This window comes from Bos grunniens, chromosome 10 (assembly GCF_055505025.1).
Source record: "Bos grunniens cultivar Pamir isolate PY7600 chromosome 10, Bosgru_T2T1.0, whole genome shotgun sequence".
NCBI classification, from domain to species: Eukaryota; Metazoa; Chordata; class Mammalia; order Artiodactyla; family Bovidae; genus Bos; species Bos grunniens.
In genome coordinates this window covers 48,289,135-48,316,202 of record NC_141174.1, presented here as the reverse complement: position 1 = coordinate 48,316,202, position 27,068 = coordinate 48,289,135, and the positions used below count along the sequence as shown (strand labels likewise).

At 40.3% G+C, this 27,068-nt stretch overlaps 2 protein-coding genes across 20 annotated transcripts in view; both read left to right on the top strand.

The window, feature by feature from the left end:
* RAB27A (RAB27A, member RAS oncogene family) overlaps window positions 1-11,803 on the top strand; it is a 79,948-nt gene extending 68,145 nt beyond the window's left edge. For all 10 annotated transcript variants that reach the window (XM_086321071.1, XM_086321072.1, XM_086321075.1 and 7 more), the window contains one exon: window positions 9,490-11,803. In XM_086321071.1, the coding sequence (XP_086177197.1) occupies window positions 9,490-9,688 (199 nt within the window). In that variant the 3' untranslated portion in view covers window positions 9,689-11,803. The remainder of the gene's footprint in view (window positions 1-9,489) is intronic.
* Window positions 11,804-16,753: 4,950 nt separating this feature from the next.
* RSL24D1 (ribosomal L24 domain containing 1) overlaps window positions 16,754-27,068 on the top strand; it is a 32,427-nt gene continuing 22,112 nt past the window's right edge. For all 10 annotated transcript variants that reach the window (XR_015134576.1, XR_015134573.1, XR_015134574.1 and 7 more), the window contains exons 1-3: window positions 16,754-16,880; window positions 22,027-22,140; window positions 24,374-24,446. Coding sequence is in view for 6 of the 10 variants with exons in the window: in XM_086321080.1 (XP_086177206.1) it covers window positions 16,800-16,880; window positions 22,027-22,140; window positions 24,374-24,446 (268 nt within the window). In the remaining 4 variants the exon portion in view is untranslated. The remainder of the gene's footprint in view (window positions 16,881-22,026; window positions 22,141-24,373; window positions 24,447-27,068) is intronic.

The window sequence follows — 27,068 nt, the reverse complement described above, 5'->3', positions numbered from 1 at the left end:
ATCAGATACCATGGTGGATTCTGAAGTGTTGAAGCTGGGGGCTGTGTTGCAATGGGTGAGGAGGAAGTAAGTGATGAAGCAATGGAAGCTGTGGACCTAGCTAGACCAGGCTTTTGAGAAGTGTATTTGCAAAGACAAGAAAAAAAAATAATAAAATAGGGCAGCTAGGAAAGTTAGCTAGACTCAGCAATTATATTGTCAAGTGTTGTGGGGGGTCTGGATTGACTCATTCCCTCTCTGGGCTTTACCTGCCCTTTGCTTGTTTCCTCTGTGACCATTCTCAGGATTCCACATCCCGCCCAGTATTGGAGAGCCTGCCGTTACCTTCTGACTATATGGAGACTCCGGATACGAAAGGGGCCGCCTTTCCTCGGTGCTCAGCTCAGAAGATCTGAGCAGTATTTTGTAAGAGAGGCTCAGTGTAAAGTTTCTGAACTGGGTTAAAATGAGCAGAGGAGAGATTAGCAGATAAAATAGTGGAGGTAACCAGTCCATTTTGAAGGAGATCAGCCCTGGGATTTCTTTGGAAGGAATGATGCTGAAGCTGAAACTCCAGGACTTTGGCCACCTCATGCAAATAGTTGACTCATTGGAAAAGACTCTGATGCTGGGAGGGATTGGGGGCAGGAGGAGAAGGGGACGACAGAGGATGAGATGGCTGGATGGCATCACTGACTCGATGGACGTGAGTCTCGGTGAACTCCAGGAGTTGGTGATGGACAGGGAGGCCTGGCGTGCTGTGATTCATGGGGTCACAAAGAGTCGGACACGACTGAGCAACTGATGTGATGTGATCTGATCTGATCTGATTGAAGATGGGAAGGGATGGAAGCAGACTTCCCTTAGGATTTAAGAAGCATAAAATAGAGTTCTGTAGGCTGTTGGGAGTTTTGGAGGAAGGTGTAAAAGATAAATTTGGTTCACATGGATTGGACAGATTTGACATTTAAGTTTAATGATTATTTTCACAGAAATCTTTTTTTTCATTTTTAATAATTGTAATATTTTCATTAGTTGTACATGCACTAAAAGACTATATTGGTTAATCCATCTATGTGCTAACAATCAGAAGACAGTAGTTTATGGGATATCTTCATATCATTTGTATGTTATCTGATAAATTTGTGGGTTTTGTTACCGTTGCATTACCGTCTATCCTCAGTTCATAAGAATGGGTCATTGGTTCACAAGTGGCTCTCTGAAATATACGTGTATTTAAGAATGAAAGACTATGTCTTAGAAAAACTTTGCAAACCTAATAAAAACATGCTGCAGTGCAAATAAGAAATATAAATGTGTGTCTGCTGGGACAAGTAAATTTGAGAATGAGAACTTCATGCAGCAGCCCAAAATAGAAAGGGTGAATTGGATGCATGATGATGAATATTTGAAAATTTATTTTTAGTAAACTAAGAATCCCTTTACCCCTAATTCCCTCCCCACCTTTTTTTGCTATAGCATTTGTTTAAATTGTAACATGAAGCTCTTAGGTCACTTCCTAATACAACGAAGCAATGTGGCCCATAAACCAGCTTTTTTAGAACAACTACAAAATAATGCTTTCCAATATTGAATAATATTGACAATGAAATCAGAGAAGGGAGCAAAACAGAGGGTTATTCAGATTTGTACTTCTCCCAGTCAAAACCATGATATTGACTTTGTTGCTGAAACACTTTAAAAAATACCTGTGAAGTCAGTGACAAATATGTTAGAAGAAAAAGCAGAAAGCATATTGGCAACATTCCTCTTTTAGATGGTACTATTAGATCTCAGACTTACGTGTGCCGCAGCATCACCTGAACTCTGGGTCCCACTGAATTTCTTAGTTAGCGGGACTGGGATGAAGCCCCACATTTTACATTTCTAGCTGATTCCTAGATGTTGCTGCTACTAGTGACTGAGGATAGCACTTTGAGAAGCACCCGTGTAGGTGTCAGGTTACCATGAGCTGTGCATGCTGGCAGATATTTTCCTTGCCCACAGAACTGGACAAAATGATGGTGCAACAGAATATGAAGCAGGTGTCTACTTGTGCCACATTTGGGGAGGGACATGTGCTCACCGACTGATCACTGGAAAATCCACGCTAAGTCCAGGAGGATTTTTTCTCTTACACAGTTCATGATATCAGCTGTGGTATAGATGGGGCAAGGACATGGATTGTTACCAAGCGAGCACGAGCCATAAGCTTATAGGCAAAGACTTCACTGTAGGTGAAAATGGTTGCATCTAAGTGTCCTTCTGTCCTCTTCTTTACTCACAGAAGATAGGTGTTGGTCAGTATAAGCCTTTTTTTCTTGATTCAGGGTTAAGGGAAATAGAGGCCATAATGACTATGGTGAAAGTATGATAATTGAATATATGTATATCACATGTGCTGTGCAAAGAAATAAGCAGTAAATTTTCACAGAATGAGATAAAACTGTCATATAACATTGTATTAGTTTTAGGTATATGACTTAATGGTTTGATTTATGTGTATGTTGTGAAATAATCACCACAATAAGTTTAGTTAACATCCATCACCGGTGTAATTACAGTTTGTTTGTTTTTTCTTTTTTGCTGAACCTCAAGGCATTTGAGATCTTAGTTTCCAGACGAGGGGTGGAAACTGGACACCCTGCTGTGGAAGCATGGAGTCTTAACCACAGTCCTGCCAGGGAAGTGCCCTGTAGTTACAATTTTTTTTTTCTTCTTGTGATGATGAGGACTTTTAGGATCTACTCTTAAGGACAGCATACAGAAGACAACTCCGCCCCCCCCCACCCCGCCCCGCCCCCGCCACCCGCCACAACTGGAGACTACTGGCTAAAGATGAGAAAGGTGCTCAAGAGTTTCTGGAACGGAGGATGTGTTAAAAACTTTTATTTACAACATTAATAATATGAGTACAGACCGTTTCTGGGATTCCCAGTCGTTTCGCTCAGCAGGCGGCACTCAGTATTTCATCTAGTCTGAACTAGACGAAATGTATGACTAGCTTGATCTCTGGTGCTTTGATTCTTTGAAAACTTGATGATATCTTCTCTTTATTCAAGAAATAAATAATGACTTATCATTGGGCACATTTTAAAACCACACACAGAAGCTGAAACTAAACAGACAAGACTGATTTCCAGGGCCCCACAGAGCTCAGAGGATGATCTGGCTTTCGTTTGGCGCTCTCTCCCAGGGTGCAGCAGCGTGTGCCTCACCCTTCCCTCTAGCGGCTTGTTCACTCAGCAGCCAGCAGGCTATAAAAAGTAGCGAGACTCGCTTTTTAGTTTAGTGAAAAATTCCTCCATCATTTGTGGATACACAGGTGAGCCAAATATCTAAAACCGTTGCACGGAATCACCAAATACGCTTGCTTTTCATTCCTGGGAACGTCTAACTGGGACCTGGGATAGTCTCGTTTTGTAGAAATAAGTAAGAGAAGAGAGAACACCTAAAAATTGGATCCTAAACTATGACATGAGCTGGATATAGGTATCTTGGTGAAAGACTGCAAATGATCATGTCCCCCTCATTTTCTTAAATTTAAAAATTTGTGGTGTACCTATTTATTAAAAGCACATCAAAATTGGTGTTCTGCAAGTGTTCCAAAATCCATTTAGTGCACATGTATGGAGTGATACCAGTTAGCTGCACAGGATTTTTTCTGAAGGTTTGACGAACGGCTTCCTAGTTGTTCTGCACTAGCACCATCGTGTGGCGAGAAGGAACAGTACACCTGTCTCTATGCTTGACAGTGGGGCAGTTGATCCACTTGAATTTAAGCTAAGATTACTAAATTTTTGCCTGGAAAGTTTTAGGAAAAGCAGAACATTATGTTTAGAGAAGAAGAGAATCCCATTGGGTGAACATTGATTGAGCACTTGCCGGACGCTAAGCTTGTGTTAAGCCCTTTACCTGTATTATCTTATTGCTTCTTTATTAAGATCCCATGAAGCACTGTTATACCTCTTTACAAATACAGAGAACTGCTCGGATAAAGTAGCCCAAGTACCTTCTAAAAGTGAACATCAATAAGATATGGACATAAAAATATGTTTGATTCTATACTATAATTTCTATGCTGTTAGGACAAGCTGAACAGTCCAATTTTCAAATGTGAGCACAGGGCATCATTTTTTGTTTGTTTGTTTGGTCACACCACATAGCTTACAGGATTTTAGTTCCCTGATCAGGGATTGAACTCACGCCCTCAGCAGTGAAAGCTCAGAGTCCTAACCACTGGACTTCCAGGGAGTTCCCAGAGACATCATTTTATGATGGAAAGAAAGTCTTAATTCAGGATCTTTGCTGTCCATCTCATTTAGTTTACTTTTTGTCTGGCAGCTCAAAGAGCTGAGGGTGGCAAGGAGTGATCTCTATCATTCATTTATTCCTATAGGAATAAAAACCGTATTACCTCAGTTGCTTGCTGCTGCTGCTGCTGCTGCTAAGTCGCTTCAGTCGTGTCTGACTCCATGCGACCCATAGACAGCAGCCCACCAGGCTCCCCCGTGCCTGGGATTCTACAGGCAAGAACACTGGAGTGGGTTGCCATTTCCTTCTCCAATGCATGAAAGTGAAAAGTGAAAGTGAAGTCGCTAAGTTGTGTCCGACTCTCAGCGACCCCATGGACTGCAGCCTTCCAGGCTCCTCCGTCCATGGGATTTTCCAAGCAAGCATACTGGAGTGGGGTGCCTCAGTTGCTTAGAAGACTCTGAATAATTAGTCTGAAGATTTTAAGGTTGTTAACCTGACTTCTGGTCACATCACCTGGAGGTTCACAAACGGTCAGAAAATACACTTTTAATTTTTAGTTTGTTAGTAGAATTTGAGATTAAAACTCTATATCTTCTTAATATTGTACCTCTTTTAATATGAGTGACTTCAAAATGTATGCTTTCACTCATATACCCTGAAATTCTATCAAGTAAGTGTTTACTTAAGTTAGTAAACATTAGAGAATAGCTCATAGTTCTGCTAGAAACATCAGTCATTTGTTGCTCAGTTGCTCAGTTGTGTCTAACTCTTTGTGACCCCATGGACTGCAGCATGCCAGGCTTCCCTGTCCTTCTCCATCTCCCAGAGCCTACTCAAACTCATGTCCATTGAGTTGGTGATGCCATCCAACCATCTTGTCCTCTGTCTTTCCCTTTTCCTCCTGCCTTCAATCTTTCCAGCATCAGGGTCTTTTCCAATGAGTCGGCTCTTTGCATCAGGTGGCCAAAGTATTGGAGTTTCAACTTCAGCATCAGTCCTTCCAGTGACTATTCAGGACTGATTTCCTTTAGGATTTATGGACTGGTTTGATCTCCTTGCAGTCCCAGGGCCTCTCAAGAGTCTTCTCCCACACCACATTTCCAAAGCATCAGTTCTTCAGCACTCAGCCTTCTTTATGGTATTAATCAGTAAAGTAAGATCTGTTTTCTCTCAGCATTTAATGATGATCACTTATGGTAGTAAGGACTGGTAGTAAGTATGGTTTGACAAGAACTGGAGGGAAACGAATGCTTTGGAGCATGAAACGCTTTGGCTAGGACAGATTTGAGGGAGCCATCTCTAATGTAGGGAAGTATAATTCAGACTACTAGAATTTAGGGCAAGACTAGAGATTAGCTTCATAGTGGATTGAATCAATTTTTGTGGGCTAGTCTGGAAAGTTAATGTTTATAATCTTGGTAAGGTCTCTTGGAGCTATGATTTTCCACAATTCAGTGATTCTATATATTCTGAGTTTTAAACAACAAAGTTAAAAACAAACTTTTGTAACCCATTACTGTGTTTGAAATAGAAAATGTTTATTAATGACAGATTTGTCAGAAACGACACATTTCTTATGTGTCAGACTCCAATCTAAGTCCTTTAGATGTTAACTCAATTAATCCTTAATAGGAAGATAGTGATATTTTCTGGTTTTATGGATAAAGCAACTAAGGCACAGATATTTATAGTTTGCCAGTGCTACACCGGAGAAGGCAATGGCACCCCACTCCAGTACTCTTGCCTGGAAAATCCCATGGGCAGAGGAGCCTGGTAGGCTGCAGTCCATGGGGTTGCTAAGAGTCGGACATGACTGAGCGACTTCACTTTCACTTTTCACTTTCATGCATTGGAGAAGGAAATGGCAACCCACTCCAGTGTTCTTGCCTGGAGAATCCCAGGGACGGGGGAGCCTGGTGGGCTGCCGTCTATGGGGTCGCACAGAGTCGGACACGACTGAAGCGACTTAGCAGCAGCAGCAGTGCTACACAGTTAGTATGGAGTTGTAATAGGATTTGAATCCAGGCAACCTGGCTCCAGAAGTTATGGCTGTTAACCATCGTCCAGACTGTCTTTAAGTGTCTGACTCTTTGTGACCCCATGTACAAATGGGGTCCCCTTTATTTAGTCCACTGGGCACTTCTGTGCATGGAATTCTCCAGGCAAGAATACTGGAGTAGGTGTTGTTGTTCAGTTGCTAAGTCATGTCCAACTTTTTGTGACCCCATGAAGACTGTATACCAGTCTTCCATGTCCTTCACTATCTCCCAGAGTTTGCCCAAATTCTTGTCCATTGAGTCAGTGATGCCCTCCAACCATCTCATCCTCTGTTGCCCCCTTCTCCTCTTGGTCTCGATCTTTCCCAGCATCAGGGTCTTTTCCAATGAGTCAGCTCTTTGCATCAGGTGGCCAAAGTATTGTAGTTTCAGCTTCAGCACCAATCCTTCCAATGAATATTCAGGGTTGACTGGTTTAATCTCCTTACTGTCCAAGGGACTCTCAAGAGTCTTCTCCAGCACCACAGTTCAAAAGCATCAATTCTTTGGTGCTCAGCCCTTTTTGTGGTCCAACTTTCACATCCATACATGACTACTGGAAAAATCGTAGTTTTAACTGGGTAGCCATTCCCTTCTCCAGGGAATCTTCCTGACCCAGGGATCAAACCCTGGTCTCCTGCATTGCAGGTAGATTCTTTACTATCTGAGCCACCAGGGAAGCCCTCATGTATAGGTTCTATCATTTTTAGACTATTTATAATTTTTCATTTATGCCTTTAAATGATTATGGGGTATTAGGAGCTGAGATGGAAGAAACTATGAAAAGTAGAAATAGCGTAATGGAGAGAGATCCTGTTGAGGAATTCAGTGAGGCTGATGACTCTATAGTTGGAAAGATATTTATGATGGACTTAGAGGAAATGTTAAAAATGAGATGTGAACCATTGTAACCACTGTTTACAAGAAAGTTTTCTGCTCAACTACTTTTTTATTTTTGTATTTCCAATTTCAACCCATTATTCTCATAGGGAGAGATGAATTTTTCAGTTGTTTTTTCATGAAACAATAGCTTTCTGAATGGTGATAGAATGATCAAGCCTTCTCCTTAAGTATAAGCAATATTCTTAGACATTGAATAATTCTCCTTGGGTGTAACTGAGAAAGCATGATGGAGAAAATCTAAGTATTTAAATTTTGAGAATTCTTAAACTAAAATTCAGTTCATATAAAAATGGCAGCATCAAAAAGTGTCCCTGGGACTTAATAACATAGATAGTTGATAAGTATTTATTGAGTTTCCATAAAGAATGTCTTCTTCAAACTTGGTAGAGAAATACTGCATGTGACCAGGGGGATGGGAAAAATGCATTTCCTTCATTTTGTGGATAAGACACCAGATGAAGATGTAGGAAAAAAAAAAGACTGAAAGTAACCAAAGAGATAGCCAGGCAAGAGGTTTAAAAATCACTAAGATGATGTAATTTGCCCAGTGAGACCTTCTCTGATTAAGATATTTACTTTATTTTTAAAAAGGTGTATTTACTTATGGCTGTGCTGGGCCTCTGGTGCTTCACACAGGCTTTCTCCAGATGCGCTGAGTGGGGGCCACTCCCTGGTTGTGGTGCACGGGCTGCTCTTTGGGGTGGCTTCTCTTGTTGAGCACACAGGCTCTAGGGCATCACGTTTAAGTAGTTGTGGCACATGGGCTTAGTTGCTCCTTGGCACGTGGGATCCTCTTGGGTCAGGAATTGAACCCATGTCCCCTGCCTTGGCAGGCAGATTCTTAGCCCCTGGACCACCAGGGGAGTACCTGATTAAGGTATTTTAGAGTCAGCGTATGAAGGGCTATGAACATGGGCATGGTGGGATCAGTGGAACAACTATGTCCAGCAGACCTCACAGACAGATGGATAGGTCTATCTGCTCAAATGCAGTGATGGTTCTTCAAGCAGTTTTTATGAGCTACACTCCAACAGGAAAGAATATAGAGTCCAGTTGCAAGGCCTGTTAGTTCCTGTAGGAAGCAAGCAGATAATAAGGCATCACCTTGAGGAATCGTAATGGACAGATAACCTTCATGCCTGCACATGCACCCCGACTGTGATTCTTAGGAAGCAGAACAGTTCTGAAAATATCTGTCAAAGCACTAAGAAGGTTAAAACAATTCTGTTAAAGTTCTCCTGTGGAAGCTGCTCCTAGTCAGAAAGTAATGAAAGAACTATTGGAATTGTAATCAGAGTCATTGATGGAGTGTTAATATGCTATGAGAACACAGGAAAACAGACATTCTTCAGCAAGAGTAATAGAGATGGATGTTAAAGTATCTATAAATGTAAGGAATATTTTACTGAATTCAATTGCAGGACTCCTGAGGGGCTAAACAACTTTCTTTTGTAGTTTTTACATCTAAGAGTATTTTTGGTCAGACTCCTTACTAAGTGGTGGGAATGAAGTTAACAGTGTGAAGAAAATATAACTATATCATTATTTTCATGACTTTATTAAGAAGGGGGAAGAATTTGGCAGGTAATTGATTAATCCCCTTGCAAAGACCAAGTATGAAGGGTGACCACTGCAAGAAGACTGATGATGTCTTAAGAACATGTGAAAAATAACCTTATAGTTTTGAAACGATGCTTTGTGAGTTACTAAAGAATTATACCTAATCTCAGGTCCTGGGATAACAAAATAAACACACTTAAGATTGATATGCTTGAGGAACCCTCAAGTGCTATAAAATTCAGAATGTCTTGTCTTCAAGGGTGTGGTGTCAGCCCGGAGCTGACAAGGGGCCAAGCCCTTGACGAATACGGCCAGGGATCTCTGATGTCTCATGTCAGCTTGTTTTTTTTTTTTCCCCCATTGACAGCAAGTGAGAGTTCTCTATTTTGGAGAACTTCATACAACATCATGTAAATTTGGAACCAGTAGAGCCTATGGTTGAGTTGGTTACACTTGAACAGCTGTGGATTCAAAGCCTGGTTCCACTCCTTTCTAGCATTAGGAAATTGGGCACATTACTTCATCTTTCTGAGCTATAGTTTCATCATTTGTGAAATGGGGATAAAAACTCCCAGAAGTTTTACATCTCTGTTAGGAATGCAGTGTCAGTTATTATTTTACTTTTTAATGTGCTAAAATGCCTTTCTTGTCTTATATATTTATATTCTTCTGATTTTCTAAGTTGAATTATCAAGGGCAAAGGTCACTGACCTTTCCCACCACACGCTGTAACCCAAGTTGTTGCTTCTTTCAGAGTCCCCTACTTTGAAACTAGTGCTGCCAATGGGACAAACATAAACCAGGCTATTGAGACGCTCCTGGACCTGATAATGAAGCGAATGGAACGGTGTGTGGACAAGTCCTGGATTCCCGAAGGCGTGGTGCGTTCCAACGGTCACACCTCTGCAGATCAGCTGAATGAAGTAAAGGAGAAGGGGTCATGTGGCTGTTGAGGGGGCTTAGTGAGCTGAACAGCCATTCGAGGGGCCCATGTCTGTGACCTTCCCTATGGTGATACATGACTCAGAGAGAGGCAAACAGGCCTTGCGTGCAAACTGCTTCTCACCATCCCAATTAGACCTATCAGTAAAGCATCCCGTTTTAAAATTACTTTGCTGCAGCTTTGTAAATATTCTTTAGGATTCAGCCTGAGAGTTAGGCAAAATATCTCACATAGCCAAAAGTGCCTTATAAAATATTAGCCCCATGGCAGTAGATCGTTCAAGGATTCAGGATTTTGTAGCCACAGAACAGCGCATTTATTATGTATAATGACTGAAGATATAATGACTGCTTTACCATACATAGGCCCAGAGTCTCACCTTTAAGATCTTAGATGTAATATCCGTTCTTAACACAAATTTAAGTCACTTCTTGCACCACAGGGGACTTTCTAAAATGTCATCTAAACAATTTAAATATTAAATAAGAATATACACAAATGATGGTTCAATGTCTTGAGTATAATTTATGTAAGCATTCTCTTTAAAATGAATATAGGAGAAATGGTTGGCCATATCTATAGGCCCTGGATAAACTGGATTGATCGATTTCATGCTCACTGTGACTATTTTTGGTGGGAAGGGCCTTGAGAGTAAGGACTAGGGTGGTTTAGTGTTGTGTAAGCGACTGAAGTGGGGACTTCTGGCTCCCTGCTCGATTCCCTTTGCTCTGAAAAGTTGATTGAAGGGTCAGGGAATTAGATTTTTATGCCTTTAGTTCACAGTGATATGTGCATTTATACTTGGCCTATGTGCTGGCCATATTGAACATAGCTGGTGCTTATGCTGAAGATATTTGTGATAAGCAAATATTTAGCTTCTTTTTCTTTATATTTATAATGTTGGTCTGGCATCCTCAGGCTGCAGTTTCAGTTAGCTTATGAACGACTCATCATTTTTTTTCACCATCAGGCTCTATCTTGTTGATCTTTGAAACTTGTTTTATTTTTATACGGGTGGAATTGAAGGAATTAGTTTATAATTACATAACATGTCTGTTTATACTGTTTGATGGAAGATGGATGTTTGTATTTAAGCAATTACATTCATATTCTGTCTCAAAATAGAAAAACAAAATATTCTATAGCCTGTAGTTTTCACTGAGATCATGGGTATTTACTATACTTGCTGGATCTTGCCAAGGTCATGTACTCTTCCACACTGCCAAAATGTCTTTTTTACCAAATTAAAGGTGTGTTTCAAAATATGCTTCATGGCAGTTGTTTATAAAAATCAAAGGGGAAAATTCTTATTTATTAAAGTAGTTTAAGTAGATTAACATTTCCAAAGAATTTAATGGCTATTTAGGAAGAAATACCACTCATTATAATTTAAATAAAGAATAAAAATAAATGTATTTTGTGATGGCATAACTGTAATTAGAAAAATAAAACTGTGATGAAAAGTAGCTACTGGTACATGATAATTTTCAAACGGCTTTTTACGGACCATCTGTCCTGTTTCTTTTTTGCCACTGCCCTTCCACCATCTGCTTAAGAAACTTAGTTGTGCTTTGTAAGATCTTATATATTTCTATCCTTAAAACTTAGACTTCTTAAAATACTAAGAAGTCACTGAGTCCTATGCATTTGAATTGTGTATCCTAGTGATAAAAGATCCAGCTATTTCTGGATCAGGGTCCTCATCATAAGCAGTGCCTTGTAAAATTGCTGTAAGACTGAAGTGGAGGAAATAATTTTATAGCTAGGTTCCAGGGAACATTTTATACGATTTATTTGTATAGTGAAAAAGAAAACAATATCTGTATTGTGTCAGCCTATCAGGAACCAAACGAGCAATTCGTACAGATTCTATTGGCCTTAAACATAATACACAGTGAAACATATACACGAGACAGTGTGCACACAAGAGCCATTTTTAGTTATTGACATCAATAACCTGTATTCTCTTTGGAAATCATGTTTAAATTTACTTTGAAGCACCAACATAAACTTTTTTTATGTGTCAGTGTATTTTTCTATTTACAGGCTTCTGTAAAAGTGAAGTATATCTTCAGTGAATTTTGTGCCAGATAAGCTTATAATAAAAAAGTGGTCTAATCTGTCATTTATGTGTGAACATAACTTCATTTCCCTTTACAAGAAAGTTTCAACCCAGAGGATGTAATGCTCAAGGAAAGCACGTTCAGAGACACAAATTCCATTAGGTACTTGATGAGGGACCAGCCAAGATAACAGGTTCTGGAGAAGGTAACTCACACGTGTCATCATCAAACACAGATGGAGCACCGACAGCACATGAAGTGTTGTGCCGGCTGTTGACAGGTGAACAAAGCAAGGATGGTAAGGGCTTGAACTAAGGCTGGGGCTGAGAGATGGGATGCAAGAAGCATTGGGGAGGGTGTGGTACTTAACTGGATGAGGAGGGAATACGGGGAGATGGACTCTCTGACCTTATTTCCTGCCACCCTGTCTACCTCACTCACTCCTCTGTGAGCATACTGGCCTCCCTGGAGCAGTCAAGTGTGTTCCTGGAATATCTGCTGTTCCCTCTGCCTGGAATGCTTGTCTTCCATATATCTACATGGCTCCCTCTCCCACCCTGTAGGACAATTCAAAGTCGTGTTGTCCAAAAGGACTTTGCTGATCACCTTCTCTAAAACAGCAGTCACTCCCTCTCATGGCCCCTATCAGATTGTCCCCTGCTGCCTTGTTATTCTGCTCTGTTTTTGTACATGTCACTTATCACCAGTCAATATCTTTGTATGTTTGTCTCTATTCACTAAGATATAAGCTCTGTGAAGATAGGGACGTGGGAAGTTTTCTTCAAAACTGTGTTGCTGCTACCCGGAAAAGGCCTGGAACATGGTAGGTCCTCAAATGGCTATTGGACTGAATAGAGGACTTAAGATGCAGCAGAGTCAAATGAAAGAGTTTTCAAAGTAAGACTCCAAGACTTCAAAATGTTTAGAAAGGTTCCCAAATAATAAGCCCATATTGGTTTATTATAAGAAATTAGGAACTCTGATGGAGAAGGCAATGGCACCCCACTCCAGTACTCTTTCTTGGAAAATCCCATGGACAGAGGAGCCTGGTAGGCTTCAGTCCTTGAGGTCGCTGAGGGTCGGGACATGACTGAGCGACTTCACTCTCACTTTTCACTTTCATGCATTGGAGAAGGAAATGGCAACCCACTCCAGTGTTCTTGCCTGGAGAATCCCAGGAACGGGGGAGCCTGGTGAGCTGCCATCTATGGGGTCGCACAGAGTCGGACACGACTGAAGTGACTTAGCATAGCATAGCATAGGAACTCTGAGAGGTATACTCTTGATCTTTTGAAGTTGATACCAAGATAGATAACAATCCATTGAAGAAATGTTCAATATGGACTTTTTGGGTTTTTTTTGTTTTTGGCCATTCCAAATGGCATGCAGGATCTTAGTTCCCTGACCAGGGATCAAACCCTTGCCCCCACAGTGGAAGTGTGGAGCCTTAACCACTGGACAGAACAGGAAATTCCCAATTAGAAGTTTTTAAAAATTGAACTGTAGTTGATTTACAATCTGTTTTGGCAAAGTAATTTTTTGCTAACATTATATATATATTATATAAGTATATATTAATATATAATATACATGTGTCTATTCTTTTTCAGATTCTCTTCCACTATAGGTTATTGCAAGCTATTGAATATAGTTCCCTGTGCTCTATAGTAGTAGGGCCTTGTTGTTTACTTTATATACAGTAGTGTGTGTATTTGTTAATCCCATACTTCTAATATATTCCTCATCCTCCTTCCTCCTTTCCCCTTTGGTAACCATAAGTTTGTTTCCTATGTCTGTGAGTCTGTTTCTGATTTATAAATAAATTCATTTGTACTGTTTCTTAGATTCCATATTTAAGACATATCATATAGTATTTATCTTTCTCTGCCTGACTTAATTTTTTTAGTATGATAATATCTAGGTCCATCCATGTTACTGCAAATGGCATTATTTCATTCTCTTTATGGCCAAGCATTGTGTGTGTGTGTGTATATATATATATATTTTTATTTATTTATCACATCTTCTTTATTCATATATCTGTCAATGGGGGCAGGCTGCTTCCATGTCTTGACTGTTGTAAATAGTGCTGCTATGAGCAGTGGAGAGCAAGTATCTTTTCAAATTAGTTTTTGTCTTTTCCATATATGCCCAGGAGTGGGATTGCTGGATCATATGCTAACTCTATTTTTAGTTTTTAAAGGAAATTTCCATACTGTTTTCCATAGTGGCTGCACGGATTTACTTTCCCAAAAACCATGTTGAAAGATTCTTTTTTCTCCACCCCCTCCCTAGCATTTATTATTTGTAGGCTTTTAGATGATAGCCATTCTGACTGGTGTGAGGTGATATGTCATTGTAGTTCTGATTTGCATTTCTCTAATGATTAGTGAAGTTGAGCATCTTTTCATATGCCTGTCTTCTTTAGAGAAATGTCTGTTCTGATCTTCTGTCCACTTTTTGATTGCTTTTTTTTTGATATTGAGTTGTAGGAGCTGTCTGTATATTTTGAAAATTAATCCCTTGTTAGTCACATTGTTTACTAGTATTTTCTCCCATTTTATAGGTTGTCTTTTTGTTTTATGATTTCCTTTGCTATGCAAAAGCTTATATGTTTGATTAGTCCCCATTTGTTTATTTTTGCACAATAAAGAATGCTTTGCTTGGCTTCTTATAACCTGGAAAACTCTATATAGTATTTACAGGTCTTCTATTTTTGGCAAGATGGATGAGTTTAGAACTAGAAAACTCTTCTATTATAAAGTACTTGATGATGCTGGATGAAATATAATGAATGTATTTTTTAAATGAACTATTGATCTCTGAAGAAAGTAAGGATAATACCTAGAGACCATCCCTCTTCCTCCACAAAACAGACAACATCAGCAACAACAGTGGGATCTTGTAACAAACTGATACTGGATGTGGTTTGCTTTTGGTTTGGATTTTGCAGGACCAGTAATCAAGGTGCTCAGCTTTAATGGCTACATGCCATCATGAGAGAAAACTTTGGATTCCTTGGAGGTAGGATGCTGAAACGGAGGGCCTAACCCCAAACACACTCAAAGCCAGGGCCTGGTCTATGTCTTAATCTCCCCTGTGAATTTATAACCATAAGTGTGCTTTTACACAGGTTTAAGATTCAAGTTTACATTACTCCTCTCCTGTTTTTTCTTTTTTTCCTGGAAATGTTTAAGCCAAAAAATGGACATACGCTAACATAAAATAATTTGTGACTGGAAATACCTCTGGATTACTTGGGAGAAGCAAACAGAATCTCTTCAGAGGGAACATTTCCACCCAGAATTTACAGAATTTTTACAGAAAACACCTACTAAGGATGAGCTCACTATTTAAAATGAAAACCTGTTCCTTCCCCACCAGCTTCAGCCCCAAACATGAGCAAGGGCCAGTGAACCAAAATCCAGCAATATGGGACTTAAGAACTTCAAATAATATGCTTACCAGATGGAGATCAAAAAATAATTATAAACATAAAAGGAATTGAAATGTCTGGGAAAAGAAGACTTTATTAAAGATACATGACTGGTTTGAATTTAGAAAAAGACTTCCATGTATGGAAAATGTAGCCACTGGCATTCAGAATGTAATGATTAGAGGTTAAATGGCAAGTCTGAAAAGAGAATGGGTAAACTAGAAGTTCGGAGAAGGCAATGGCACCCCACTCCAGTACTCTTGCCTGGAAAATCCCATGGACGGAGGAGCCTGGAAGGCTGCAGTCCATGGGGTCGCTGAGAGTCGGACACAACTGAGCGACTTCACTTTCACTTTTCACTTTCATGCATTGGAGAAGGAAATGGCAACCCACTCCAGTGTTCTTGCCTGGAGAATCCCAGGGACGGGGGAGCCTGGTGGGCTGCGGTCTATGGGGTCGCACAGAGTCGGACATGACTGACGCGACTTAGCAGCAGCAAACTAGAAGATAGACCGGAGGAAATTACACAGAATTCAGCACAGAGAGATAAGGTACAGAGAGGTTAAGAGAGCGAGAGAGAGGGAGTATTAGGGCTTCAGTTCAGTCCAGTTCGGTCGCTCAGTCGTGTCCGACTCTTTATGACCCCATGAACCGCAGCACGCCAGGCCTCCCTGTCCATCACCAACCCCTGGAGTCCACCCAAACCCATGTCCATTGAGTCGGTGATGCCATCCAACCATCTTATCCTCTGTCGTCCCCTTCTCCTGCCTGCAATCTTTCCCACCCTCAGGGTCTTTTCAAATGAGTCGGCTCTTCGGATCAGGTGGCCAAAGTATTGGAATTTCAGTTTCAGCATCAGTCCTTCCAATGAACACCCAGGACTGATCTCCTTTAGGATGGGCTGGTTGGATCTCCTTGCAGTCCAAGGGACTCTCAAGAGTCTTCTCCAACACCACAGTTCAAAAGCATCAATTTCCTGTACAAATGGTGATTTTTTTACGTCTAGTAATTAAATATATGTATATTAATTAAAAGGCGGAGAGGGAGTAAAGGTGGAGAAGACCACCACTACAAGTTTTTAAAACACAGCTGGTTAAGTCCTGCGAGCCTGAGACTCAGCAGCTTCGGTTGCCGTGCGGGGCAGCAAGTTCCCGCCGTGGACACCAGGCAAGTCCTCTAGGGACTGGAATCCGGCGGGGCTCGAGCCGTGGAGAAATGAGTTCCTAGAGACTAGCCAAGTGTGGAGAGCCGCCTGGGAACAGCAAAAACTAGAGACAGGATATATAAGACATGAGTAAATGCTGACTTAATATGATACGGTAAGTGGAAAAACTAGACGCTGTAACAGCCAGTTCAGAAGGCTCAGAACCCTGCACTTGTCCAGACTGCCAGCTGCCAACCGGACTGCATTTCTGCGCCTGCCCCAAACGGCAGCGCTTTTCCCGGCGCGGCCACGGGGAGGCGCAGTCACGTTCGGCTCGCTTTCCAGAAGCCCTGAAGGGCACCGCCTTTTCCGGATGCTCTTTCTGGAGAACTGGGAAGAGAATCACTTCCTGTGGCGGGGCTACGTCACTTCCTCTTCAGCTGGGCGTTCGGCCGGCGAGTCCCCACGCGCATTCAACATGCGGATTGAAAAGTGTTATTTCTGTTCGGGCCCTATCTACCCAGGCCACGGCATGATGTTCGTTCGTAACGACTGCAAGGTGAGGAGGTGGGGAGGGGGGCGCTTTTAGCTGCGCTCCCGCCGGGCTGAAGCCGTGCCCGCTCGGCGCGGGGTTACTCTGCGCCTACCAACTTGGCGTGGGGTTTGGCCTGGGATTTCGGCGCGTGAGGCTGGCTTTACTACGGGCTCGGACCTCCAGCTCCCGCTGGGGGAGTTTCTCCTTTAGGTGGTCCGAGCAGAGCTGGTCACTAGGCCGCTCTTGGGAGAGGCCGGCAGTAATGAGGTTGAGGAACGATTCCAGCCAGAGCCCACGGGGAAGCTGGGAGTCTGTTGGCCCACTGTTGTATGTGGGCCACATTTTTCAATTCCGTAAACCTTGCTGAACGCATGCCGGGTCAAGCATCTTTGCTGAGGTCCATCTCTATACAGATGTATAAGACTTGCGGTCAGCCGTAGTGTGTAGAGGTTGATAGAAATGTTGGGTATGACTTGATAGCAGAGTTACGTTTTATGAAGTGATTGGAGGTGATTTGGAGAAGGACGTATGTGAAAAGACACTGAAAGGAGGTGCTTTTATCCTGTATCTTGCATTTTGTTTAAGAGCAGGAGGGGAAAGCATTTTAGGAGGAAGGGAAATGAACAATTTGAGCAAAGGCACAGAGGAGCAGTTACTTCTCTGTTTAAGGAAGTGACGGATTACAGATGGTGATAGAGGCTTGGGGTAGGGCTATAAATACAAATATAAATCTATATTAAAAAGGTACGTCTGAAAACAAGATACATACAGATGTTACCGGACTTTCGATGGAGTTGTTTCTGGGCAAACCCATTGTAAGTCGAAGATGCAAAAGCCTAACCTACTGAATATTGTATATAGCCTAGCCTTCTTTAAACATGCTCAGAACACATTAGCTTACAGTTGGGCAGAATCATCTAACACAAAGCCTCTTTTATAATGAAGTGTTGAATATCTCATGTAATTTATGATATACTCTACTGGAATTGAAAAACAGAATGATTCTAACTATTAAGTTGTTCACTCTGTGGACTGGGAGCTTTGGTTTGCTGCCAGATGCCCAGCATCAGAGAGAATTTTACTGCATGGCTAGCCTGGGAAAGATCACAATTTGAAGTATGATTTCCACTGAATGTGTATCACTTTTGCACCATTGTAAAGTTGAACCATCTTAAGTTGGGCACGGTCTTTATAAGGCCTCATTGTGAAAGGCTTTAGGAATAATACATGGATTTGCCTTTCATACCAGAATGAATTCCATTCCTCTGTTCAAAATGTTGTTTCTCAGAATTTGAGCTCTCTTATATTTGCTTCAGAATCACTGGACACTTGTGGAAAAAACTAACTTCTGATTCCCACCAGATCTGTTGAATTGGAATGTCTAGGGGGAAGGGTCACTTTCATGCATTGGAGAAGGAAATGGCAATCCACTCCAGTGTTCTTGCTTGGAGAATCCCAGAGATGGGGGAGCCTGGTGGGCTGCCGTCTTTGGGGTTGCACAGAGTCGGATATGACTGAAATGACTTAGCAGCAGCAAGGGGAAGGGAAGAGGCTCTAGGAATCTATATTCAATGAGGTGATTTTGACACGCTCAGGAGTTACAGTTTGTACTTCTTCACCTTATATGTGTATTCTGTATGAAAAATACTGACCTCACTAAATTAGGAGTAAGAGTTCTTGCTGAAATGAGGCACCAAAGGTGTATTTGGGAACCTGAAAGAGTATGTAAGTGATTCTTAATTCTTCCTCTCAGGAACATGACAAAGAATTTATAGCAGTGAATGAAATGATCACTGGGTTGAAATGTAATTCACAGTAGGCATTATGGCATTGTAGATTATCTGGTGGTCATAATTTTATGATTTTTGTCCATCAGTGTTTGTCAGCTGGATATGGAAATTAGGACAGTGGGAGCTGTTTAAAGTTGGGTGTTGACCTGGCAGATACAGTGGGAGTTCAGGTTGATGAGGAAGTCTGTGTTGCTAGCAAGAATGGTGTTGAGTTAGCTGGAAGCTCGCTTGCTCTAGGGAAGACCAGTGTATCCAGAACAGAGTCGATTGGGGAAATAAGATGTAGAGGCCCAGAAGCACTAATGAAGACCAAGCACCTCATTTTTTCCTTTGTTGATACTTCCCACATCTTTATATCCTGGTTCCAGGTTTGAATTTCCCACTTGACAGAGAAATCCTGTTTGTCCCTAACAGTGAGCCTCCTGAAAGAGAGTTCTTATTACCTCAGCTCTTTTTGCTCTCAGAATTAATAGTCATGTGCTTAGATAGTTCTGCTAGAAACTGAGAGTTACCGTTGAATCTTTCACTCTTTGTATCTAGTTATAGGTCCTACCCATGCTGCCTTTGCGAAGGATAGTGGTGTCTTAGCTCTCTTCTGCCTTCCTGGTCCCAGATTAGGCACTTGGCACTTTTGGAGCCTCCTATTTTTTCTCCATTTATGCTTGTAGCTTTTGAGACCATCTTTCACAGACATCTCCCCTCTTATGCTTCTCAAGTAGCTTCTTAAGAGTAGAATTAGTGTTTGTTGTTGTTTAGTCACTAAGTTGTGTCTGACTCTTTCGTGACTCTATGGACTGTAGCCCATCAGGCTCCTCTGTCCATGGGATTTCCCTGATGGAAATGCTGGAGTAGGTTGCCATTTTCTTCTCCAGGGGTCCTTCGTGACAGAGGATTGAACCTGCATCTCCTGCATTGCAGGAGGATTCTTTACTGCTGACCCACCAGGGAAATCAGAATTAGTGTGTTACTAATTAAAATACTGGAAAAAGTGAAAATATTAGTTGCTTAGTCGTGTCTGGCTGTTTGTGATTCCATGGACGGTGTAGCCTACCAGGCTTCTGTGTGCATGTGATTTTCCAGGAACGAATACTGGAGTGCATAGCTATTCCCTTCTCCAAGGGATATTCCCAACCCAGGGATTAAACCTGGGTTTCCTACATTGCAGGCAGATTCTTTTTGGTCTGAGCAACCAGGGTAAAATATTACTGCTCTGTATTTTCATAGTTTGCAAACAGAAACATGTACACTCTTAAGGTGTGCTTAATAATTCTTTGTTGAATTAGTGGCATAAAAAGTATTGAACTGTGAAGCTCAGATGGATCATTTGTTTGCATGTTGAAGACTGAGGATGGTGCTCAAGGACTAGATTAGAAGGGAAATTTGAGCCTATGAAGCTTTGTCTCACACAGAATCATCCACCACCTACCCCAGTAGAGATTTAATCACTCCTTAATGTATATTTACATGTTACTTTATACTTGATTATTGTGTATAGCCATATCCCATTATTTATATCCTAGTCTGATCTTTATTTCTCTTGTTTGCAAAGTGAGACTTTATCACAATACTGGACTAAGCGTCTCAGGGTAGAGCATTGTGTTTTAATTATTCTTGTACTTCTTGCACCTACTGCAACATCCAGCACATAGTAGCTGCTCTTTATTTGGGAATCCCCATCCCATCTCACTGACTCCAGTCTCTTCAGATACTTTATCATGCTTTTTCAAGTGAGTCTGTTAGATACAGAGTTTAAGTAGGCTTCCCTGTATCTTCCCATTGTCTTTCTTTGGAACTGAGAAGACCTAGAAAAGTTCAAACTTCTCAGTGAGGACTTGTGTAGGAGTTGTCTAGTAGATATTAAACAAGGACGGCTTTTACTTAAAAAGGTAGTAGTACTTTGGGCTGGAAATATGCAAAAGAAGTTTTACCAATAATGATTTTATAGTGAAGTGACTTAGCAGCAGCAGCATTCCAGAAAACTACTGTAGTTCACATATTTTCTAGCTGTTTGAAATTAATTCAAGAACAGAGAGAGGGCTCTCCAGGAAGTCTGGCCCTCGATTAAATTGATCTAACATTGACCATTTGTTTCTTCCTTTTCTTTTCTTTTTAACCTTGCCATACTGCTTGTGGGATCTTAGTTCTTGGACCATGGATCCATCACAGGGCCATCCCAGTGAAATGCCAAGTTCTAACCACTGGGCCACCAGGGAATTCTCTAGTATTGACTGTTTCTAAGAAATCTATGTCCTAATGTGATTAGTGACCTGTTTCAAGGTCCTCATAGAACAGTGCACATAAAATGAAAAGTATTGTGATTTGTGATTTATGTGCACGCGCACAGAGGCTTTATTGTTGTTTTAGTCACTAAGTTGTGTCTGACTCTTTGCAACTGCATGGACCTACCAGGCTTCCCTGTCCATGGAATTTCCCAGGCAAGAATATTGAAATAGGTTGCTGTCTCCTTCTCTAGGGGATTTTCTCGACCTAGAGATCAAACCCATCTCCTGCTTTGGCAGGAGAATTCCTTACTGCTGAGTCTCTTAGCTTGAAATGTCTGTACCTTAGTTTGGCCTTTTTTTGAATGGATCACATCTAAGCACAATAATTCAATTTAATTTTCTTTGCCAAGGTCCACAGATTAAATTATAATACTTTTTCTCTCAGGTTTCCTCTAGTAATACAAATTGTAACTTTTTCTAAGACAGAGTAACAAAATGATGCATTTTAGATGTATAAATCCCAGTAAGTCACTTAGGAGCACTTTGAATCATCATTAAATTGTAAACACTATTAAAGGATCACATCTTTGGAGATGAAAGTGTAGAATTAAAGTAGTGAAGAATCTTCCTAGTAGATCTCTGAATAAATTCTTTAGAAAAACAAATCTATAGCCAGTTTTAGTTGCTTTTTTGGGAAATTATTTTGTGCAACAGTGAAAAGAACCAAAGGACATTTCAGAATGGTTGTTTGGAACTTTACCCCTCCCCCCTCACTGAGATATATACAAAGTGAATTTTGAGAATTATTCTGAATTGCAAATGGATTTAAATAAATGACTTAATTAAAATTGTTCCCTTCATTCAAGATCATAGTAAAGGTTTTACTGTTATTCTATAAAAATGCTAGTTTTTAACCATATTTTGGGGGCCCTCAGTCTTTAGTCGTAATGATGTTTGATAGTCAAAAAATAGTTCAATTTGCGTTTCATGTGATACGTCTCATATTTCTAAATGGTGCTGTTTAAGTAGAAGCAGTTGTGAGTGAGAACCATTGTTATTTCTCAGACTTTATAGTATATTTTGTCTGGTGAGGTAATGTCCTATGGCATAAAAGTTTTTAATATTGTCTTTTCACTATTTTAACACTTTTTAAAATAGGTGTTCAGATTCTGTAAATCCAAGTGCCATAAAAACTTCAAAAAGAAGCGCAATCCTCGTAAGGTCAGATGGACTAAAGCGTTCCGGAAAGCAGCTGGTAAAGAGCTCACGGTGGTGAGTACACTTAGCTATCAGTATAGTTTTTATAGTTTTCAAAATTTTAGTTTTTGGATGGGGAACAATTGATGTTAATTAGAGTTAGTATCAATTAACTCTAATAAGGCTTCCCATAGAGTGATTAATGACTGACTGACTTGTATTTGGCTTTGGCAATCTCATTCTCACACGATCCCCAAAACTATAAATCTGTAGAATTCTGAAAAGGAAAAAAAGATTCCTAATCTAGTTTGTAGAAATGATTTTTCTTATTCTCCAAAAAGTATTTTTAGCTCTTGTAACAAAGGGGAGAATTATTTAAATGGATTAAAGTCGGAAACTGTTACTTAAGGATTTTGAAAGGAAGTTAAGAGATAAAAGGATGTTTGTGTAGCAGTGAGGGCTCGGATGAGGTTTGTAATAAGCTTGTTTATCAGTTTTTCAGTTTTCTTAGCTGGACTTTGTGTCTGAGAGCAGAGAACTTAGTTAATGATATTGGTGTAAGGAGGAATAATGAGGAATCGGGGTGAGGGAGTTTCATGAGACGAGCCCCCACAAGTATTGCTCTTACTGAGTTGGTATGAGGTCCCACTGAGGCTTGGCCACACTGTATCCTTGAAAAGGAAGGAGGAGAAACTGTTGCACAGGTTGTTTTTGAGGGTGGGAGATCTTTCAGCTGTCTTCTCCCTGCTGTACTTTCTCTTCCACCAAACCCATGACTTTTTCCCACCTTTCCACTCTGTAAAAGCACTGTCTTAAGTAGTTGCTATGAAGTCCTTTTCTGGCTTTCTTAACACCTGAAGTTTTTCAGTGAATGTAAAGAATATTTTTTGACAACTTGTAAGGCCAGATCATGATCATTGTCACAAAAATAATTTTCAGTATGGATGAATAGAATTGTAGCATCTCAAATACAGGTGGCAACTGTATGAGTGAAGGAAGAATGCTAGGTCATATTCATTTGCTGGTGACCAGTTACCTTGTCATGGCTGAGGTTACTGTGATCTGAACAGAATCTTGTGTATCTAAATGAAATAGCTAAGTGCAGAGTTAATGTTCACATTAACTGAGTCTGAATCTGATAGATTTGAAAACCAAGAAATATCTGAGTTTTTTCCCAAAATTATTTTGCATGTTTTGAGATAAGTAAAGTTGTTAATTGTCAAAATACCGACTGCATTTGGAGGGGACCTAAAAAATTTCAGGGTGAAGCTTACATCAGGCAGAGTAGCACCACATTATTTGAGGATGTGGTTTCAACTCTGTGCTGTAACACAAAGGTTTATAGGTATTGAAATAGATGAACATGGCTAGGTATTTTTGCTGAACCGTATGAAATTCTCAATATTTGACTCTTTTTGATCTGTGGGGAAAGGCAGTTTCAAATGGTTCAGTCTAATACATGTTTTCTGGCTGTTAGTCTCAGCTAGGAACAGGAAATTAAGGAACCCTTTTGAGTTTATTTATAATCCTCACGATGGTTATAGGCCCATCTCCCCTCCCATCCCTTTGAGAATCACTAATATGTAGAGAAATTTTTTCATTAGGACTGTCTTGTATGTTGTGTTTAATGGAGAAAAAGTTTGAAAACTTACATTCTCTGAGATCATCTTGGGGAAAATCTTAGTATGTTTGCATAGCCGTGACAAACCTAGACAGCATATTCAAAAGCAGAGACATTGCTTTGCTGACAAAGGTCTGTGTAGTCAAAAGGCTCTGGTTTTTCTAGTAGTCATGTATGGATGTGAGAGTTGGATCATAAAGAAGGCTGAGTGCCGAAGAATTGATGCTTTTTAACTGTGGTGTTGGAGAAGACTCTTGAGAGTCCCTTGGACTGCAAAGAGATCAAACCAGCCAATCCTAAAGGAAGTTAACCCTGAATATTGATTGGAAGGATTGGTGGTGAAGCTGAAGCTCCAATACTTTGGCCACCTGATGCGAAGCACCGACTCATTGGAAAAGACCCTGATCCTGGGAAAGGTTGAAGGCAGGAGGAGAAGGGGACGACAGAGGACGGGATGGTTGGATGGCATCACCGACTCAATGGATATGAGTTTGAGCAAACTCCTGGAGATGGTGAAGGACAGGGAAGCATGCTGTAGTCCATGGGGTCACAAAGAGTCGGCCATGACTGAGCAACTGAGAACAACAGTAGCTTGAAATACTTAGAACTTATGTGAAAAGGAGAAAAAGTTTTAAGAAATGCTTCTTTTCTCTCTCTCTTAAAACCATATTTTTCCTCTTTTTACAGGATAATTCATTTGAATTTGAAAAACGTAGAAATGAACCTGTCAAATACCAGCGAGAACTGTGGAATAAAACCAGTAAGTCACAAGGGAATATGAGGAGTTTTCAGGAGACACTGGTTTGGGATATTACCATAGCTTTAATATCAGTTGATTGTTTAAATATTAAATTTATTCTTTTAATTGGTTAGTTTTTATAGCTGCTACTGCTAAGTCACTTCAGTCGTGTCCAACTCTGTGTGACCCCATGGACGGCAGCCAACCAGGCTCTCCCATCCCTGGGATTCTCCAGGCAAGAACACTGGAGTGGGTTGCCATTTCCTTCTCTAGTGCATGAAAGTGAAAAGTGAAAGTGAAGTCGCTCAGTTGTGTCGGACTCTTAGCGACCCCATGGACTGCAGCCTACCAGGCCCCTCCATCCATGGGATTTTCCAGGCAAGAGTACTGGAGTGGGTTGCCACTGCCTTCTCCTAGTTTTTATAGTTTTATCCTTATTTCAATGGCTCTGCTGTATTTGTGTTTTTTATTATAAGCTATCCCAACTCTTTTCAGAACTGATTGCTGTATCCATTATTAAAGTAGCATAATTATTAAATTTGCTGTAATTTGAAGTGCCTGCACAGAGATCTAAAAGCAGTCAAATATCTCAACAAAAAAATAGAGATGTAGAATACTTTGTGGAGGTGTAACATAGTTAAGATATACAAAAAACTTAACACACTTTGCCAGTTTAGATAATTTGGTTTAGGGATATAAGTATTGTTAGGGATACAAGTATTGTATACCTCATGAAACTTAGTGATTCTGTAAAGTTCAAAAATACAGCATGTAAGCATGATAATTACAAATTTTCTAAGAGAATTTCTAAGTGTTTGACCTGAGTGAAAATGAAGTTAGAGGCTACTAAACTATAAGCAGTAATGTTTTAGTTCTTACCTGTCTGCATACCTACTTACCTAGCTCTTTCTGTCCATTTACTTATTTAAGTTAGGAAATGGCAACCCACTCCAATACGCTTGCCTAGAAAATTCCATGGGTGGAGGAGCCTGGTGGGCTACAGTCCATGGGGTCATGAAGAGTCGGACACGACTGATCAACTTCACGAGGCTTTAATTGAAAAAAAATTCTCATATGTAGTAAAACTTAATTTCTTAATCTAGCTTAAAGATTTTACCATGTATATGTGTAGTGTGAGGCCCTTGGCCCTACCTTTTCTTCTTCCCCCGTGCCTGCTTATGCAGCCTTAGCCTCTTCTAGTCTTTGGTGTGGAGGTGAGGTAGTTTGTTAACTAGAAGTCTCTTTAAGACTTAGAATTCTACCAGACTTACTGTGCTGATCATTTCACAGTATGCACAAACACATCGGTCCCATATGGGGCTGTACGTTTTTCACAGGATTATTCAGTTGATTCCTGGAAGCACTTTTGGCGGGGACTTTATTGAAAGAGTCTAAATCATTTCTGGACTCCATTGAGTTTTATTTCATTTTGGCCTTTGTTTTCTTTTTTGTTCCTACTTGAAGATAGCAGCTCCAGACCATTTTTATCTATAACTACTTTTATTTGGTGGGTATTCAGCTTGATGTGGAAACTGAGGTGCATATCTTAGTTTAATCGTCTGTGGATATTCAGTTACTGAGACCCTCTGTGCTGGTATCATGATGTTTTTATTGTTCCTGAGAAATACTGAGAAATCCTTTACAATCAGTAACCACTGATTCTGGTATATGAAGATGAACAGGGCATATACTCTCAGTGCATTTTACTGAGAACTCCTATTTTGTTATTTGTTAGACAGTAGTTGGTTCAGGTATTACTACAGAGCCTCATTCGTTTGCCCCACTCAGATACACAGACTACACCTTAAGAATCTGGTTGGGAATTGTGCTGCTCGGTATGGTAGCCACCAGTCAGAGGGGCTGCCAAGCAATTAAAATGTGACTGGTCTGAATTGAGATGTGCTGTGAATGTAAAATACATGCTGGATTGTGAACACTTGGTGTGAAAACAAGCATAAAATCTCAGTAAAGAATTCTTTATATTAATTACATGTTGAAATGACAGTAATTTGAATATGTTGGGTTAAACAAAATGTACCTTAAATTTAATTTTGAACTGTTCCCATTTACTTTTTGAAAAAAAATGTGGCTACTGGAAAATGTAAATTACATATGTGATTTATCTTACATTGTACAGTACTTACACAGATTCTAGAGTATAGTTGGACTCAACTTCCTTATAACCAAGGGTCTGGTATAAATTTTCCAAAACAGTTGTTGGATTTTAGTGGTTAAGAATGTGGCAAATTGACAGGTTTATTCTACCAATATTTGTAATGTGATCATATCTCAGGTATATAATGTGATTCATAATGAGATCATAGCTCAGGTACTTGAAGAAAAAAGTAGCTTTTATTACCAGGAAAGGGGTCTTTATTTATAGAGATGACAAACTAAGAATGGGATTAATGTCATTAATCCAAGTTCTCTGTAGAATAAAATTTGAAAAGTATTGGACTGGTTTCAAGTATAAGGAAAATTTATTAGTAATAAAGGCTTTTGCAAAGTAAAGATTAAAGAAATGATACTTGGGAAAGAGTCAAAAGTGACGTTAACCAAGAGACGTACTTTTGTCAGCTTTAGTAGGAATTGTTTTTGCAGTGAGTTTGTTTGGTTTAGTCCATTTCTAAATCAGGATAAAGA